Here is a 20,179-nt window from a genome sequence, read left to right on the forward strand (position 1 = left end):
AGGTTGATGGTCTGTCTGGTTGGTGCAGGGAACAGGAAATGTGTAATTTGCTACTTCAGTGTAGAACCATATGATGAAGAGACTAAGCCCTGATCAATTTTTATGCAGAGGCCTGATCTGTCCTACTTCTCTCCCTCAGAGAAGAGGTAGGGACAGACAAAATGCCCCATCATGTAGGAATATGCATGTTCAACCAACTCCCCTCAAAACAACATGGTATATACTAGAACATAGAATAGAGTCTCTTCAGTCTGAAAAAAGTATTTGGTAGCAGAGAAAAGAAATGTCAACTTCATTTTACACAGGTGCCATTGCTTCTGTTTTGATATTTTTGTGATATATGCTGATCATTAGTCCAGAGAAAGGTGGAGTGGAAAGTAGAGGAGGAAATGGGAATCAGAAAGAGAAAGGGTCTTAGTGAAGGAGAGAAGAAAAAAAGATATAAAAATGTTCAGTCTGAAAAATGGGCTAGACAAATATTGTAGAAATACTCAATAATACTCTGTATTTAATAGAGGTTTTAGACAGAATGTCTGGTAAATCATTATGGTATCTGTTTTAATAGCCAGACTGCCTTTAAGAAGCTCAGCAAACTTCCCAAGAGCCAGATTTTTAAACTGGTTTATAAACTTTTTTCCTAAAACTTTTGAAATTGCTACCAAGTTATACATACTGCAGGAATATTGATGTTGCTCTCAAATCCACTGTGAAGGATTTTTTTTTGCTTTCCTGGTGTGACAGTCAGAAGGTGATACCTGTGTATTTTTGTTTTCTTTTAGTCTGTTCATTATGCAGCAGGCAGCAAAAGTAAATTTATTTGAAACTGGATATTCCTTGGTTCACATCTGTAAAGCAGAATGCCAGTTATATTGGCTTTAAGAAAGGTTCTGGGGATTAAAAGTAAATATCCCACTTCTATCGTCCCTGAAGTGGTTTGGCAGGGGTTCAGAGAGGAATTTAGCCCATGTGCCTGTAAGATGGAGACTGTAGTCAAATTATTGCACTTTGGAAGTGGATTTGGGATTTGAAATAGAAAGGAAATGCTCTTGTATTGTGCAGTGGTGGTTCCATCTGAATTTTAGTCTGCCTCTGCACAGACTTCTGGTGTAGTCCTAAATACAAAATCAAAGAATGTTAAGGGGTTGGACGAGACCTTAAAGATCATCCCCCATTTCCAACCCCCCTGCCATTTGCAGGGACACCTTCACCAGGCTGCTCAGAGCCCCATCCAACCTGGCCTTGAACACTTCCAGGGTTGGGGCATCCACACCTTAACTGGGCAACCTGTTCCCATGCCTCACCATCCTCACAATAAGGAACTTCTTCCTACTATCTAACCTGAATTTCCTCTCAGTTTGTGCCCATTACTCCTTGTCCTATCACTGCAGTTCCTGACAAAGAATCCCTCTCCAGCTTCCCTGTAGGCCCGCTTCAGACACTGGAAGGTTGCTGTGAGGTCTCCACACAACCTTTTCTGTGGGCTCAACAGCCCCAACTTTCTCAGCCTGTCTTCATAGGGGAGGTGCTCCAGTCCTCTTACCAACTGCATGGCCTCCTCTGGACTTACTCCAACAGTTCCATGTCCTTCTTATGTTGGGGACACCAGAACTGTAGTCAGTACTCCAGGTGGGGTCTCACAAGAGCAGAGCACAGGGAGAAATCACCTCCTTCAACCTTTTGGTGCAGCCCAGGAGGCAGTTGTCTTTCTGGGCTGTAAGTGCACATTGTTGGCTCATGTTGAGTCTTTCATCAACCATCACCCTTGAGTGCTTCTCTGCAGTGCTGCTCTTAATCACTTCTAACCTGTAGGTGTGTCTGGGATCTTGGAATAGTTTGAAAGTGAAAGCTGTAATTCTTCATGAGCTCTTTGTCCTAGTCTTTGCACTGGTGGAGCCATATAGATAGATGGATAGATACACGCAACATGTGGAGTCTTGGAATTCCAGCTTTCCTTTATACCTCTATATAATATGAAGTGATTTAGGTGCTAGTAAATAAATGTTACTAGAAATAGCAAAGCAAGCCATACTACTGCTTAAGGTTAATCGTGCTTTCTGCTATTTGGCCTTTAGATACTACAGCTCTTAAGCAGGTTCTGGCCATTTCTGGAAGCTGGAGGGACCTAAATGATCTTAATGGATCCATTTCAAATATTTTTGTAATTTCTGATCCACCTGATACTATCTTTTTGTTTTCTACCATTGGATGTTTCATTTTGCTGTAAGAATTACAGCACCAGCTTGCATCTTCTTTCTTTATGTATCAACCTGTTTTGACAGAAGTTGGACCATCTTCAGTCATCCTTGAGAAAAGTTGGCCTTAGCTGCCAAATATTCAATAACTATTGAGGTTTACAGTGCCATGTTGATTGTATTGTGGCATAAATCTTTTCCTTAAGATGACCTGTTTAACTGTTGATTGTTAGCTCAAGGGCAGTGAAACTTAGCTTGGCTGTAGTTTCTAAATAGATAGCACATTACATAAGAATGTAAGAATTGCTGTGTTGATTGATCGGTTAAAGTCCTTTTGGTGTCCTCTTTCCAAATCTTGACAGTACATATGCTGAAGCAATGGGCATAAATTTAATACTTGAAGCATGGAGTAAAATGATCCATTGTATTCTCAGATACATCTTTTTTCCTTCAGTTGGTATTTCCCCTGGCAAGATAGTATTGATTCTCAGTATTTCCTGCAGCATCACAGTAATCTGCAGCATATTTATGTAATCTTTAGCAAGATTCTTCTATCTCCAAAAAAGAGAAGTAGCATAAACGTGCATTAACTCTATGGTGACTATTGCAAAGTGGCACGTTATGACTACTGCAAAGTGGCACCTTCAAATCCCCAAGCTGTTAGAATTGGATCAAAACATACCACTTCTCAAGAGTTCTGTGCTGTTACAGGACAACTTGATAAGTGTGGCGTTGTTAAATGCAGTCTTGGACAGTGTTGCCACCAATTGCAGGAAAAGTTGCAGTAAGTCTGCATTGTCTATTGCTACCATGAAAGATGCATTCTGGAATACCCACCTCATTGGAGCAACAAAAGAAGAAACTCTGGCACCTACCTAATTTCAAATTGGAACTCAGTATTTTTAAATTATCTTGGGACGTAGTGCCTGCAATAGGAAGGACATGGCACAGTGACCTAGGAAACCTCCCTTCAGTCATGTGCAGTTTCTCCCATTTCATTTTCCAACAATCATCTATTGTTATTTTTATCTGCCACCTTGAGATATTAGTTTACCCGGTGTTTGTGGATGCTTCAGAGATAGTATCTTGTGGCATGTTGGCTTCTGTACAGTTTCTTTTTTCAGTGCTGTTACAGTATTGTTAAATGTTATTTACTCTGATGGAACTAGTTTTAACTGCATCTTTTCTTAAATGAATGTTTCGACTAATTAAGGAAGTACAGTTGATCAGTAGTAAAAAGTACAGCCCTCTCCTTTACAAAAGGTCCTTCAAGCATCTGGCTTTTAGTACATTGTGAGTACCCAAAGTGTCTAGTTAAGAAGCTGAATGTTGTTGGGCTTCAATGCACATTGGCATGGACATACACATCCTGTGAAGTCAGGATAGAATTATAGTTTTTATCATTTTACTTCCAGAGGTATTTCTCTCGTCGTCGTGACTTTGGGATTTTTCTGTTCCTGGTAGCCATATTCTAGTGGACTTTGACTGAATGTCCTCAAACATAAAAGTTCTTTAACAGAACATAAGAATTGTGTCCAGCTGTCTCCCATCTACAGAAAGATGTCTATTATCTGTCATTAGGAGCTGTCATAGAAGTACTTATCCCTTATTCTTCAATGTATGGATTACAGTATATGAATAGAGATACTTGAGCCTTAGTTCTTGTTTTGGATTTAGTGCCTGTACTTGCTTGGAGGCAAGCTGGCAAATTTTCAAGTGAATGTAGAATAGGGGATTTAAAATGCAGGTTATGTGGTTTGCACTCTACTAATAAACATCATTGCTGTTCCATTGGAATTGATGGTGCCAGGCAGTTGTATGAACTGACTGAAGTTTTTGTCTGATCTGAACATTTTTGTGTTCCTTGGCCATGCAGTTAAAGGAAGAAAGCTCATCATATCTCTGTTTCAAAATGTCTTTTAAACCTCAAGCCAGAATGAGACACCTGTCTGGAAGGTTCTGTGAACCATGTAGTTCTGCAGACTTTTAAGATTTGAACTCAGTCCAACCCAGATTGGTAGCATCTGTTGTGCATAATGGAAGTGTGTGAAAATCACACAGAGCATTCAAGGTTGGTTTTGAGGAATGATTCAAGTTGACATTGCTGCTGAAAAAGCATCCTGCCTTATCATCTCCCATGAGCATGATGCTGAGCAGGGAACCACCTGGCTGAAAATGTGGTGGGGTTTTTTAGCAGGTTGTGGCCCCTGGTTTGATTTGTTGCAGAACTACAGACATTATTCTACCTGTACAAAGGAGTGGCAACACAGATTTCTTCAGCAGCATGGGTGCTTTCCATAGGCCTTTGTGTTTGTTAGCAGCCTGGAATTATCCTGAATTTACTGCAGCAGTCTGTTTTTATCTGAGAAATGAAGCATTGGGCCACTATCCTGTCTATTGTTTGGGATACAGAGCAAAATTCAATGTAACTGTACATTGTACATTTCATTCAATGTAAATGAAATAGCTGTATTTAAGAGAGCTGCATTTTACTCTTATCAAACTTTTATACCTACCACTTTTAGGTGAAAACTGACCTGACTTTGAAATCCCTGATGTTTAGAAACTATTTCTAGGGCACTATGTGTTTTCTTGTCAATCCTTTCTAGCAACTTTTTAAGATGACATTGGGCAAACCCAAGAAGATTGGCAGATCTCCTGAATTCTGTCCTAATTGCACTAAACATATTTGTATCGATGTTGAACTTTTTAACAATTAATCTTTCATCATTTTGGTTTTCCTGAATGAATTCTGTAATCAGTTTGAAATGTAGGAACATCTTAAAAGCATTAATATCAGAAGAGGAAAAGAGACCAGGAATGACCTTTTTTATGAAAGGAAGCTGATATTCTGCTCTCTTGCCCCAGTGGTTTTACGTTTCCAGTTTTGCAGCGATGGTCACAACACCCTGGATGGCAGCTGGTGTGTGGTGGAAAGGTGTGACTCCTAAGCCACATCTGTGTGGCAGCCACTTGTGCACAGGTGCTTTAAGTGCAAGTTAGGCTGGAAGTGATCAGCTTGCATACCATAAGCTGCATAACCATAGCAGCAGAAATGTACCAAGAGCTGCAGAATCCACATGGGTGGTCATGATACCTTGGAACTGGCATGGCTCTGGAATCGGCAGAGTTTAAAATTAGCTTGGGTGTTCCTACACTTCCTACTCCTGTTCCTGCAATCTGAGTCCAGTGTCTCCATCACAAAGTATTGTTTCATTCTCGTGACTGTTAAGAATACTTGTGTTTAATAACATTTAAGCATATGCTCCTTGCCCTGGTTGCTGGATGTATTTGCTGAGAGTATGAGGTATGGAAAGGTCTGTGAAGGATTTCTCTATAGGGGGCAGCAATCCTCTGCAGCAGTTTTAGGCAGTTGCTCCTTAGACTCATCCCATGTGCTTGGCTCACTAGCTAGGAAGCCAGAGGAGGTCTTAAAAATCCAGATAAAATCAGTATTTAACATATCACTGGAGGGCAGGTAACTTTCTAAGGCAGTTTTTTATTTTTAAAATGCAAGTCTGTGACTGGCACAAAGTTGTCCAGAAATATTTCAAACAACAGAAGCAGAGTGATTAAAATAACTTTTAAGAAAGTTATTCAGACCTTAACACTTCAGGATTTTTCCTTGCATTTCTGAGATTTTTTTTTTTTTAACTTCTGTGCACAAACTTATGGATGGGGTTCTAGTAGAAGAAATCTCAGCTTTGATTTTTGAGTTCCAAACTTACTTCTTTGTGGAGATGAAATATTTTGATATTCATCTTCACCTATCAGTCCCTTCCTGGGACAGAGGCTATGAGTGAGAGGAAAACTACACATTTGTTGGTCTTTTATTTTTGTTGCTTTAGATGCTCCTCCAAGAAACACATAAAACCTCAAACTTTTTTTTCTAAATCAGTTAAAAAAAAAAAATTATAATGTATACAAAACTACTCTTATTTCTCCAGCTCATGAAACAAAACCAAGCATAGAGCTAATGTCTATATGCATAAATAGAGTCAAAGATAAAAGAAAATATTTTTTAACATTATGGTCTTTTCCCCTTCCTGTCTAGGCACTAATAGCCAGCATATGAGCCTTATCATACATGAAGGCATCTAATTATATTCTTATGCTTTTTAATAGAGTTTGGTTCGCATCACTGAATAATCTGATTCATGCAGAAGATTGCAGTCTCTGAAAGAATCAGTGTCCTAAGTCTTGCAAAATGGCTGAAACATTGACATGCTTCTGGTAGCTGTTTGTTAGCCTGGATTTCCATATCATTCGAAGTGAATTGTATTAAGAGTTAGTCATTCCTCAGTAGACCTGGTAATGGTAGAAACATTTGTATTATTACCAGAAGATAATTGCAATTGGTTTTCATTTGAGAAACAAAAAAACCCCAAACTGTCCAGGATGTCATAGTAGACTAATCTATGCTTATCATAAATCTATGTTATAAGTCTAAGACATAAGCTTGAGTGCTTAGAAAAAAGGTGTTATGCTTGTTCTGTACTTTTTTTTTCTTTGTAAGTTTTGAGAAGTAAGTGAATTTTGGATGATGAAGAGTGCATTTGTCCTGTGTACACCCATGTACAAGGTAATTTAGTGCAATTTTTTTCAGGTTTGGCAGAACTAGACTGCTGTTACTAAGACCAAACCATAGCACAACATAAGCTGGGGTACTTTGTGGCAGTAAGCATCTCCAAAGCCAGTTTCTGCTAATGTTTGCATACATTTAGCACACGATGGAAAACGGGTGCAGATCTCCATGATAGGTGGAGTCAAAATTTGTAGTGTTCAGTGACCAGATATTTTACCCACAAATTTCCTATTGTCAGATGTGTCATTGGTCCATTAGCATGAGAAACAGGACTAAAAATAACAGGATAGGGCTGCTGAATAGTGAGTCTTGTTAAAATAGTGACAGCAAACCAGTGCTTGTTTCATTCCATGTGAAAAGCATTTTGTAGCTGGTCCCCTCATAGACTCAACCTAGCGAAGAGTAAATTCATTTTCAGAGACTGATAATGTGTTTATGATTGGCTTGGACATATCATGGGAAGACAATAGCTTATTGGAGAGTCACAGCAAAGGACGTTCTTGTAAGTAAACAATTTAAAAATACTATTTTGACTAAAACATTCTAAATGGAAAGGAAAAAAGGCATAGCTTAATTTGCCAGATAAAATTAGTTTTTATTTAGAATATTACTCCTGATAAAGGATGCTTGCATGTGATAATTTCATACACTTTTTTTTTTTTAAGTGGGTCGAACCAAAGCATATTTGATCAATTAAATTGCATCAGTATTTCAGATGGAAGTAAAGTAGAAAATTCTGTGACTTTTAGTTTTTCCCCATCTGAAATAATGCAGATCTGGTATAGCTCAACATACATTGATAATTTTGAAAATTGTAAAACTGGGGTTTTTTTGCACTAATGTGAAACCCCCTGATGTTCTTACGCAGCGTAAGGTGCTGACAACAGTCCTGGGCACATACCACCAGTGAAGGTCCACTTGGTACTGTACTGTGGAAGAAGTCCCTTTTTTGGAATATGGTTTTGCACAGTGTCATTAGGAATTTTGTTTTGTGGCAGAACTCAGAAGACAAGTATAAATAAACTGAAATTGTGCATCCTGCTTTGTGACACAATTTTTCATACTAAACTACATGCTTGTTTTAAATATTGTTCCCTTAAACAAAACCCATCAACAGTTACGAGGTCTACTGTTTTGAACAATACCATTGTAAAATTTATGTGCTTCTAGACATAGAATTAGTTTCTTGCACACTTTTTTTATCGTACTGGATTACTTACAGTACAAAAGGTAATGCCGTTCATTACCAGTAAGTAAATTATGTGCAGCTGAACATGCTGTTACTTACTTTGATGGTTGGGTTAGAAAGGGATCAAAGAGGATAATCTGGGTTTAAGAAAGACAAATAAAACATTAGTAAAACTGCTTTAACTTAGCAACTATTACTTGAAATGGGTGGTGTCACAAAGGGAAGTACTTCCAAAAATTTTTGAGAAAAACTGTTGTATGATCAGACTGACAAAGAATTGAACCTGTTTTAAATGTTTTTGCTCATGTCTGTGTTTTTTCTGTACTAGAACATTTGCAGAATTTTGTAAATTAAGTTATGCGTGGTGAGAGCTGAAATGAGTGTAGCAAACTTGTGTCTTTACAGCCTGCACGTTTTTCACAGGCATCTCTCACGAACATGTTTAATATGACAATGCCTTGTGCTGACTTGTGCTTTTGTTCTTCTCAGTGTGATTAGAAAATGTAGATTAATGCAGGGCTAACGTATCTGCATTCTGTGACACATATCTGGCTATTTAGAAAAATAAGATATAGATTTCAATGAGCTATCTTTAGCTATGGTAAGGCCTTTTTAAAAGCTGCCAGGAACATTTTTTAGAAAATTATTTTCTATTTTGCATAAATTTTAACACCTGTTAATTGCGGTTGCTTTTTTCCCTTCTCGCTGTGTCACATTAGACACCCTGGTTATCAAAGTGATCGTATCACTATGGTATGTCTCATAATTACGATCAAACTGTTATCTAACATTCCTGGAGCATTCTTTTTTTCAATACTTAATACCTTTTATTCCTTGGCCTCATGCATGAATTATGCTGTGTATGTGAAGAGGCTTAAAGTTTGTTTCCATTACATTCTTTCTGAATGGATCCTGTTGTATCTAGGATTTTTTAAAAGCCAAGTAGGAATGTTATTGTTGACCTTGACACCAGATAACTGGGCAGACATTATATAGCTATGTTTGAATCCTCACAAAATGTGATGCTAAAGCCAACAGAATCCTGGCGCGAGACCCTCCTGGACAGCAGAGTTATGGAGCTTTTCTTTACAGTAAGTTTCTTTCTTCAACTTTCATAGTCCAGACCACAGGGAAAGCAGCTCCTTCCTGTTCTAAAACTGTATTGTCGGACTCTTCCTTTTGCATCAGGTAGGACTGATTCTGTTCACTTCACCTTGCTTATTGAAGCAGACAGAAGTATTGTCTTTTTCATAGGGTACTGAATATGTGTTTTGCCTATTAATTGCTTTAAATTGATGACTGCTAGCAACAGAAAAAGGCCTGTAGTTATCTAAACTTTTATACATTTAATACTTCTGGGCATGTACTCGTCAGGCAAAACAAGGCACGATGAGCAATAGAAGAGTAGTGAATCTTTCAGATAAGGTGTAACAGCTCTCAGAAAAGATCAAACAAACAGTATGTGTTCACTGATATTAAAGCATTTGCTCAACAGAACAGCTGAAAATAAGTCATGTAGTTATAGTTTTCTAGCCAGTTTCAGCATACAGAATTCTGCATCACTTTTCTCAGCACAAAGGAAATCCATGCAAGTTAAAATAGAGTAAGTCAGGAGGGCTGTGGAAGAGGTAGTGTTGGGAGAATGTAATATTCAATTTCTGTAACTTAAAAGCCCCACAATATTAAAAATGGATAGAACTCATGTTGTTTTATTTTTACAGCTGTTGGGAGATGTTTGTAGTCATTGCTCAGCTAGGACTTACTGCAGCAGCAACATATATTGGCTTATAAATTCATTTGCTATGCAATTTGACTTAGGTTACATCTCTTGGGATCTCAGAATTCAGCATTCTCAGTTTTTTTTTCATTTTTGCAAAGCAGAGAAATGTGCTCAAAACTTGGATGAAGTTATTATAATACAGTGTAGATGTAACTCTCCAGTGCTGCTTGACAGTATGTGTTTGGATATATGTCCTTACTTGATAGGATTTTTGATAAATTTAAATTTTTATTTTTATATTTTTTACTGCAAGTTTATCCAGCAATTTTGAAAAGGTGAAAAAAATCACTGGCAGAACTCTCAGCAGCTACACACAATCTGAACAGCTGTCTAGACTATCCAGACAGTTGCTACTGTCAGCTGCGAACCTCCACATGCAAATAACTTTTTGGCTTACATGTTAACCCTTCTTTGTTTAACAGTATGAAGTTGTCAGAGTTGCATATCTGTTTCCTTGATTGGCTTACAATTACTTATTTGTGATAAGAAAACTATTTTTAATAATATGCAGATTTGTTTTAATACATTTATGTTTTACTTAATAGTAACAAAGGCTCTCCTGTATTCTATTATTTTTGAATGAACACTAGCCAGGGCAGTATGCTGTCAGTTCTGGTTTTAGATTCCTGATTTGCAATGGTTGAGGCTTGCAGCAGTAGTTTGCTGTTTGAAGTAATGTAAGTAAATGGTAATAATTTTTATTCATTTATGTGATCTGAGAAATTTTAATAACCTTGCAAAAGTTGGCAGGCAGGACTGCTATGTTAGAATGAGAGCCTTCATTTCTAATCTCAGCCTCATGTGGGACATATATTAGGAGGGGTATTTCTGTTGCAGGGTTTGTTTTTCCTGCTAGTTTGATCTTTCAGGGATTAACTGTGCAGCTAATCCAACTAGTTATGAATTAGGTGAACTTGCAACTATAACACCACAGAGGAATGGTTAGTGTTTTAACTGTAGTTTTTGGTATAATATTGCTGAAATAATTTAGCTAAATTTTGCTTCTGGGTGAAAAAGTTACTTTATTTTTTTTTGGTTATTTTTTCAATAAATCTTCTGTGAATAAATAGGCATGAGCCTAAAAAAATTATTTAAATCCATACTTGACTGATTAAAATAAGTATGTGAGAATATGTTTACTGAAATAGTAAGATTCAAATGTAGAAAGTCTCAATGACAAAAATAATGACATAAGAGTTTGCACAAATAGAGGAAGATTACTGTTGGCCTTGTATAATATAAGGGTGTTGCCAAGGAAGTGATGCATTCATTTTTGTATATGTCTTCAGTGTTTACCTCTGCTAAAGAAGCATCTATATAATCTTGATTTAACTTGTTGACTAACTTTAGCAAGACTGTATAGCCCAGGCATAGTTAGCATAATAGAGATGACTGTCATTATTGCTGTTTTTAGAAGGAGCAGCATGTCTGACTGACTGGCATCTGTTTCTCTCTTTAAGACATAACATTCAATAGACAGTTCAATTTTCAACATGTTGATGAGCCTTAACTAAATGTTAGTTTCAGTGAGTTAATTCAAGGCTTCAGATTGTGAGCTGAGTCATGATCTTGATGTTTGCCATGGTTTAGGGAGTTGCAGAAACCCTTGTATTTCAGACTGAATGGAAGTTATAGTAAGCTTTTTTTGGTGTGTGCTCTTTTGGATTGAGAGCCATGTGACTGTTGTAAGAACACCCTGTTTTCATGTATTATTAACTACCTCACTTCCTGAAAGGTACATAGAAAAATCAGAGAAGATACAGATATGGCCCAAGATTCATTACAGTGCCTGGCACAGCTGGCGTCTTTGCATGGGCCAGTCTTTCCTGATGAAGGTTCACAAGTTGATTACCTGGCACACTTCATTGAGGGATTACTGAATACTATCAATGGGTATGTATGCCTGCTCTCTAAATTTAGATGGCATCTTTTAATCTTTAGTTTGGACTGTAGCATATCTGTGTGGAGAAGTGGTATGGCTTGCTTATTTCTGGATATAATTTGTGCTTACTGTTGGATTGCTTAAATTGAGAAAGAGTAGTTTAAAGTAGGTGGGGCTTATTATGAAATAGATTTATTGATTGAATGTGTATCAACAAAACCAATTCCCTTTTAGCAATTTTCTTAATGGCAAAAAACTGCTATTTCTATCTATAGAATTGAAATAGAAGACTCTGAAGCAGTGGGAATTTCCAGTATTATCAGCAATCTGATAACTGTATTTCCTCGCAATATTTTAACGGCCATTCCAAATGAACTTTTCTCTTCATTTGTTAACTGCCTCGCACACCTCACCTGTTCTTTTGGAAGAAGTGCTGCCTTGGAAGAAGTGGTAAGTAACTGCTCTCAAAAAAAATGGGTAGCCTTTTTTGCTTCTATTTGTGATAAGCATAAGTGACATGAGAATTCAGGTATTTTGTTAACAACTGTTGTGAATTCAGTGGTTTCAGGTATTTCTAAAATCACGTATAAGAGAATTTTCTTTTTATTTCACACAACGTAATGAACATAATTACACACTGTGTGCATCTTTCAGACTTTGTTTCAGACTTCGTTTTGATTTAAAGCACATCTTAAGTTTTTAATTTTAAGTGAAGGGATTTATTTAAAATATTAAAGTTTTAAGTATTGCTGACTTGCTGTTGTAGGACTCCTCTGGAAACTGTTGTAGATAATGAACAAGCTGCAGTCCTGAAAGTTTAAAATGACTACAGGAACATATGGACAGACTGTAACTTAACTGCTGCCTAGAGTTCTGAGTCAGGAGTTTCTGTTTTAAGTGAATGTAGCTGTTAAGGTCTGTTGTTAACATCATACTTCTGAGCTGTTCAGATCATCCCTTCGTTGCTGACACAGTTCAAATGGTAATTGTGCACACAAATCTAGCACAGGAATTAAGAGGATTTTTTTCTTTCAAAATTTGGTTGTAACATTAAAGAGCAGTTGGAATAGTCCAAGTGTTCCGCTCCTAAAAGTTGCATTGGAAATAAAAACTACCAAGGACACATAGTTTAAGGAAAAAAAAAAGTAAGAATTAAGGTGAGTAATCTTGCACTTAAGCTATTTATGTGCAGTGGCTATAGATTTAAAATGAGACTATCAAGATACTAGCCAATATTTCCCCCTATCATAAGAAAGTATGATTTTTTTTTTTTTTCTGTTTTGACAGTTGGTGTAGTAACAGAGGTTATTTACCTGAGTTTGAAAATAATTGTAGAAGTATTTACTTCTACATGGATGTGTTTCTTTACCAAGAGAGCACAGGTGTATTAATTAGCATGCATTGAAGAACATTAGATCGTGTCTTCACTGCAAGGTTAAAATTTATTATATTTATTATATTAAGTGCTCACTTAAACTTTTCATTTTTTTCATTTCTTAACCAAAAAATTGGTGTTTAAATTTAGAATCTAAAATACAGCTCCTTTTCAAACCTCATTGGTCAAAGTTTGTCTGCTTTTGAGATTTTCTAGTAGAATATTGAATATGTATTCTGGTGCTCACCAATACATTTAGAAATGCTCCTGAAGCCTTTGTAAGATTCAGCAAAACCATAGGCAGCTATCATTTAAATTCAAAGGAACTAAAGGGAGCGTCTTGTTACTTGAGAACTGGAATACACAATCATGTTTAATGAAAACAGTGCTTAACATGGTGCCATTTAAAACACTTAATCTCTCAGCAAGAGCTTACACTAACTTGTACCACTATCTGGTGCAATGATACAGTGTGCTGTGCCTGTAGAAGTACTACTATGCATCCCTGAAAACAATCTTTTGGCTGAGGAATGTCCTAGCCACAGCTAATGTGTTCCCCAAGTTTCTTTTAGAATGCGTGCAGTGATACTTTCTGTGAGCTCATGTGCTGTCTGTAATGAAGAGCTTTCTGACAGGTAAAATACTCTGTGTGTTGAGCTCAGTAGAATCCTCAGGTAATATTGCTGGAGCTTTTCAGAAATATGAAATGCAGCAGAACACAGGCGGGTGTACTCCTTAAGCTTTGCTGGTTGGTAAAGCTGTTTTCCCCATATTTCTGCTTCTTCATATGCCAGCAGAACTTACCATGTGAACATGGCAGAAACAGCTAGGGGGGCTTCTTGTGCCTGACGGGGAAGACCTGCTATGAAAACTGTCAAAATATGGAGGTCCTGAATCAAAATATGCAAACTACTGCAAAGCATCTGGTACTGATTTTCAACCACGGGAAAAACTCCACAATCCAAACATTATGTTCAAATGCTTCTTTTGCTTTAACCTGCTTGTTGGGGTTGGGAAGATCAGCTGAAGGAGGTTGAAACATTTGCCTGAGCAGCTACACTGGTGGACGGAGGGCAGTAAGCTTCAGCAGTGCTGAGGGTTAGTTTGTGGGGCAAGGTGGACCAGTAATCTCTTCCTTTAATGGCACTGGGTGTGTGAGAAGATGCTCATCCACAGCTATGCTCTGCCATGCTCAACACTTAATGCTTATGCAGAAGTAGAATCAAATAGTCCACCTGAATTAGTGAAGAGTATGAACAGGATGTTGGATGAGAAGTCAAATAAAAATTGTATCAAAGGCTTCTTTTTCTCAAAACAAATATTAATGTACTGTTCCTGTTTAGTGATATTTTTAAAAATATCATGTGATGACAGAGACCATTCTGAATTTAGTCCCCTCACTGTGCTTCCAACTCTTAGCAGCTTGTTGCTGCTTGACAAAGTTTCAAAGTGTTTTTTCTTTAAAGGGTCAGACAACTAGGAAGGAAGAAGGACCAAATTTCTTTTTGTTTCCCATAGAGGAAATAAGGAGGAATTAAGCATCTTTGCTTTAAATTTACTGGGTTTATCTTGCCTCTCCTGAAGATCTGAGTTCTGATCCATCAGAATGATTCAGCTCCCAGTCTACAGCACAGCACTTTGCCTGCATGACATCTTTGGTAGCCCAGCTGTAGCTAATTTGAAATAAGGACTGGGATTTTTTAGTAAGGTTTCTTTGGAACCAGATTGGTTCAATATGGATAAAATCTTTTTACTGTTTGGGCATTTATTTTATGGAGGCACTTGTTAGTCCTAGATTGCTTGTGAGAATATCTCCAAGTGTTAAAATAATTTTTCTTAATGGCATTAACTACTTTAGTACCTCTTCAAATAAATGAATTGGATATATTTGAGGGTATTTTGTTGTTCATAAAAACATGTCTGTTTGTTTATGCTCTCAATTATTAAAAATTATTAAAAGTCATATATGTAAGTTATATATGTAAATATATTACGTACTTTTCAAAATTCTTCAGGATTGAATGACTGTCTCTAAATTTGTGTGTCCTTTAGCCAAGTTTTAGAAAGACATGTTGTGCTGTCCTTCCTAAATTTATGACTTATGTTAGCGTTGAATACAATTTTGCCTCTCTCCTTGTCATCTTCAGGTTTTGTTTTCACAATTGCATCAGTATGTCCCCTGTTTTAACTTCTGAAAATATGACGGCTTTGCAGTTACAAAAGGATGCTGTGGAGCTATCTTGGAATGCTTCCAAAGTGATATCAGTTTTTCCTCTTAATCAGTCATCCAACCAGTGTTTTCTTTTTCTTGCCTGTTTATCCAACCGTGTTTGTAACTTCATTGGAAGTCAGGAATTCTTGTGTCTGGAGCATGATTAAGGCTTTAATATCTCTTTATTTCATCACTGAACCATTTTACTAAGCTCTGCTATCTCAGAGTAACTTCTGTGAGCCATCCTGTAAGATTTCCTCTAAGAAGTTTAGCAGGCTGTTTATCTATACAGTCATGCTGAAGTTATTTGAAGTTGGATGTATTTACAAACGTTCAATTTTTGCATCAAAACAAGAAGTTGATAGTTACATTAAAAATATTTTTAAAATAAATTGCCTCTTTGCTGTTTGGATTCTTTAGTTTGCCTGCAACTCAGGACTTTGTTTTTCAGATAAGGTATTTCCTTTTGCAACTTATGTACTATATAGAAGCACATGAATAATTAAAAACAAGAAGCATCAGTTGAAATGCACTAAGTAATTAGAGTTGCAGGCTTATTCTGTACAAATTAGTTGGGTTTTGGTTTGTTCCTAGAATGAGAAGTTGTGATTCATCATCAAAACTGGCTACCTGTAATAAGGTTTCTTGAACACTTGCAGTCTTGCAGTGATTTCCTCTGGAACAGAGAATTATTGTCTTTTCTCTCTCTTTATTTCAGAAATAGTGGAATACCTGTAAATCTATATGCACTATCAGGTGAAGAGAAATAGCTGAACACATTGACAGGTTTTTAAAGTTTAGCGGACATGAAAGCTGCAGTTACCTTTTCAATGCATTGCATCAGTTCACTCTGATATTTTCTTGGCTATCCTTAGATCGGTTTTGTGACTATTTTTTTTGTGTTTGTTTCAACAGTACATGAACATCTGAAAAATAATGATGAATATAAGTATGTTCCTCTGTTTTAGTTTAGAAATTAGATTTTTTATTTGGTTTTTTTGTTTTTCCATCTCTTACAGCTTGACAAAGATGACATGGTATATATGGAGGCATATGATAAGTTGCTGGAATCTTGGCTTACTTTGGTCCAAGATGATAAACATTTCCATAAAGGTTTCTTTACCCAACATGCTGTTCAAGTCTTTAATTCCTACATTCAGTGCCATCTAGCTGCTCCTGATGGCACAAGGAATTTGGTAAGCCTTCATTGTAGTCATTTTTGATGATAACATACAGTAACTAGCCTGTGTCCTTTGCTGTGTGTATGTTATGTAGCGCAAGGCAGCTAGTATAGAATTGCCATTTGTGACTTTGGAAATAAAATAAATGCTGAACTTGTTACTCATTTGTGATTTCCCAATCTGTTTCTCTCATTCTGGAGAGGAACTAAAGGAATGCAAAGTTGGAAATTGCTTAAAAAAAAGAAAATAAGTAAACTTGTAACTCAAACCAATGTGTATCTTGTTCTTTCCACAAATAGTGACTAAACTTTTGACCTTCCTTCTTGATTAGAGTTCTAGTTAAAATCCTCAGTGAAATTGGGGGCCCTTTTTATGATTGTTGCCTCCCATGCACTATCTTCAAAATATAATTGATATGCATAAATATCTGAAAAAATGTAGACTGACTATGCTCAAGGTAGAAGAAACTTGGAATATCATGTAGTCATTTTGGATAAAATAAATTCCCAGTTGAGCTTTTGAACAGTTGACTATCTAGAGAAAACTTAAAAGTACATCAAGTATCTCTCGAGCCATTGAGAAAGAAAGGTGATTAGTCTATTTTCCAGGAATCTGGATCTTACTAAAACAGATTCTTACACAGAAAGTTCAATGTAAATGTTGGATGAATTAGTTATTGCATAGATTCGATTCAATAACTGTATAAAATCTCTCTTTAATTTGATGCTGTGTAAAGATCTCAGAGGTACCTCATTCTGAAAAGAACTGTGTAAAATGTAATTCTGCTATCTCAATATGTAACAGATGGTCATAACAGTGCCAAAGCTGAGAGAAGTATTTCACAAGAGAACTTTGAATTCATATCAGGCGGTCTTGACATAACTTGTATACACAGGTTAATTCATGTCATTCTGTGAGATAAGTCATTTATCCCATGGGTAACCTTTAAAAGCCACAGCTGGCATTTTAGAATGCTTCTTGTTCAATATCAAAGCAGTAACAGGAACTTTCAGTCTCTGCTTTGAGAGCAGAGGCTCACCCTTCAGTAAACAGCTGCAACTTTGAAGTTGCCAAAAGAGAATGATTTGCTGGGTTACATAAAGAAAAGATGGGTTAAAAGCAGCTTGCATAAGGAGTTGTGTGTGGATTCAGTTTTCCAGGGCCTCTATAGAAACAAAGCAGACTGATAGCTTTCTCCACCTCTTGTGTTTTACTTGGTTACTTGCATAAATTTTATGATTATTTAAGAGATAAGAAAGAAACACTTTTAGTATTTATACTTGGTTTCTGCATATCATGGTTCATCTCTTCAAGGAATAAGGTCTGATTATAATTTAAATAATTTTATAATGCAACCAAGATAAGCTTTGAGAAATTGAACAGTGTAACTCCTGCATCAGCAAGAAATAAAACTGAGATCCTCAAGATTATTAGTCTGCTATTTACTGAGATTATGGCATTTACTTTTAAGGTACTTTTTTTAAAATTTAGTGGTACTTTTTAAACTACTGTGTCCCCTCAAACAGTAGGTATGGGAAAATCTTTAATGAAAGGGCTAACATTCATTTCATCATGAAAAATACTGCCTATTACGTGATTAAGATGTCAGACAACTGAGAACTACTGAAATGTTAGCAAATGAACTGAATGTGGCATTTTGCTAATGAGTTTGTGAAATACTGATTTTAAAACAGTATGAATCCATGTTGACTCTGTTTAACTCTTCTGTGTCTAATTTAGTACAAGTCTGTTGTTCATACATGCAAATTACCTTGCAAGAAAGAGCCAGAATAATGCAGAAAATTGTGGTGATAATGAATTTAACAAGTATGACCCTAACTGGTTGCTTCTAATTTTGTTGAAATAACCAAAGACTGCCAATGGTGTGGCCTCTCGGGAAGAAGAAGAAATAAGTGAGCTGCAGGAAGATGATAGAGACCAGTTCTGTGACCAGTTGGCCAGTGTGGGCATGCTGGGGAGGATTGCTGCAGAGCACTGCATACCTCTTCTCACAAGGTGAGTACAAAGAAAGTAGTCACGAATGCAAATCAATAAAGCCATCCCATAGGAAAAGCCTGAATTTGCCAAAACAGTTTAAAAACATTGAAGCTACTTTCTTGTTACTTGTCCACAGTTTGTTAGAAGACCGAGTGACAAGGCTCCATGGACAGTTGCAAAGACATCAGCAGCAGTTACTTGCCTCACCAGCATCAGGTTCAATTGACAATAAAGTGCTTGATGACCTGTATGAGGATATTCATTGGCTTATTTTAGTTACAGGTTAGTGAACAGCTTTAAAAATAGTACTTATTCCAGTAGTCTTACTGCAGCTGGAACACCTCAGGAAAAAAAAAATCCCTGTATATCAAATACTCTTGATTGACTATACATTTTATCCCTTATGATGATTTCATCTTACATACAGGACTTGCAAAGTCCTTGTCTTGCTATCATCTGCTTTGTGTAACAGGAATATTATCTCTAATGATTACCTCATGTAAAGGTTTCATCAATGTCAGTTGGAAACTCCTGCAACTTGCAACTAATTTTGTTCCAGTTTTTTTGAGTTGTGTTATCAGTCAACCTATTCAAGAAATTAGTCCGTTCATGGTATCAGTGGTGTTGTCTGGGTGCACATGGCTTTATAAGGGAACCAACATGAGATCAGGGTAATGGTGGTACTCAGTGGTGACAGATAATCAAGTAAGTTCTAGAATTTCTCAGTGCCAATGATCCATGACCTGCCATTTTGTTACGTTTCAGGGAACTTGAATTTAGAACCTTTTTGGGTTTGATTTTTAGATGGAAATATTTTACTTAAGTTGGCAAACATAATAACAATTAAAGACAGTCTGTACTTTGCTAGGAGAAATGTATAATACATTAAATATTTTGTGGTACTTTTTTGAAGATCTGATGTTTTAGTTGCTCTCAGATGTTGACATGAATGTGATTATGATATTTTTGTAACACTGGGAGATGGAGTTTGTAGCTCACAGATGGTTATGAGCTCAGATATTGAAAACTACAACTAAAGCTGGAATCAATATTATCTAGATCCCAGAGTATTTTATGAAAACACATGCTTCACCTGATCTGCAGTTGCTAGGCGAGGAAAACTGTGTTACAGCACATGGACTTGAGGTCTGAAAGGCTCTGACAGATCTGGAATGTTAGCGAAACAGAAGTCCCAAATGATATGGACTCTGTGGGGAAGCTGTAAAATCAAGGCTTTTTTACCACATAGCAGAAGAAGAAAAAAATGACAACAAAATGTTGTTTTGTCCCTCTCCCAAGTAGATGAATTGACTGTAACACTTTTACATGATGCAAATCTTGTCTCTTTTATCTGTTTTTAAATTGGTGGTTTCTTTTTCCATTCTTGGTTTCTTGTCACTTCAGGTTTCTTCCCTACTGAATGGCTTTAAGGATTCTAAAGTTAATTTGTATGCATTTAAGCAGTGTTAGTCAGCGTCTGTATAAACATTTGATTCTGGTGTGATGTCTGCAGTTAAGCATATGGATTCTCTAATCAGAAAGCCATAAGTTAACCTAGGGTAGAAAGTTGTGATCACTCTTTCTTTTTTAATGTAAGGCTACCTCTTGGCTAATGATACTCAGGGAGAGACTCCGCTAATACCTCCAGAAGTAATGGAATATTCCATTAAACATTCAGCTGAGGTTGACATCAATACCACACTTCAGATACTGGGATCTCCAGGAGAAAAGGCCTCTTCCATCCCAGGGTACAACAGAACTGATTCTGTAATTAGGTAAGGATAC

General features: G+C 36.8%; 1 protein-coding gene across 2 annotated transcripts in view; it reads left to right on the top strand.

Moving 5' to 3' along the window:
- XPO4 (exportin 4) overlaps positions 1-20,179 on the top strand; it is a 78,512-nt gene that overhangs the window by 37,670 nt on the left and 20,663 nt on the right. Inside the window, exons 7-13 of one of the 2 annotated variants that reach the window (XM_069013718.1) lie at positions 8,945-9,057; positions 11,482-11,639; positions 11,904-12,078; positions 16,235-16,411; positions 18,270-18,412; positions 18,531-18,676; positions 19,992-20,169. In XM_069013718.1, coding sequence (XP_068869819.1) covers positions 8,945-9,057; positions 11,482-11,639; positions 11,904-12,078; positions 16,235-16,411; positions 18,270-18,412; positions 18,531-18,676; positions 19,992-20,169 — 1,090 coding nt within the window. The remainder of the gene's footprint in view (positions 1-8,944; positions 9,058-11,481; positions 11,640-11,903; positions 12,079-16,234; positions 16,412-18,269; positions 18,413-18,530; positions 18,677-19,991; positions 20,170-20,179) is intronic. The other variant, XM_069013724.1, reaches the window with a different exon arrangement.

The sequence above is a fragment of the Aphelocoma coerulescens genome, chromosome 1, assembly GCF_041296385.1.
Source record: "Aphelocoma coerulescens isolate FSJ_1873_10779 chromosome 1, UR_Acoe_1.0, whole genome shotgun sequence".
Classification (NCBI taxonomy): domain Eukaryota; kingdom Metazoa; phylum Chordata; class Aves; order Passeriformes; family Corvidae; genus Aphelocoma; species Aphelocoma coerulescens.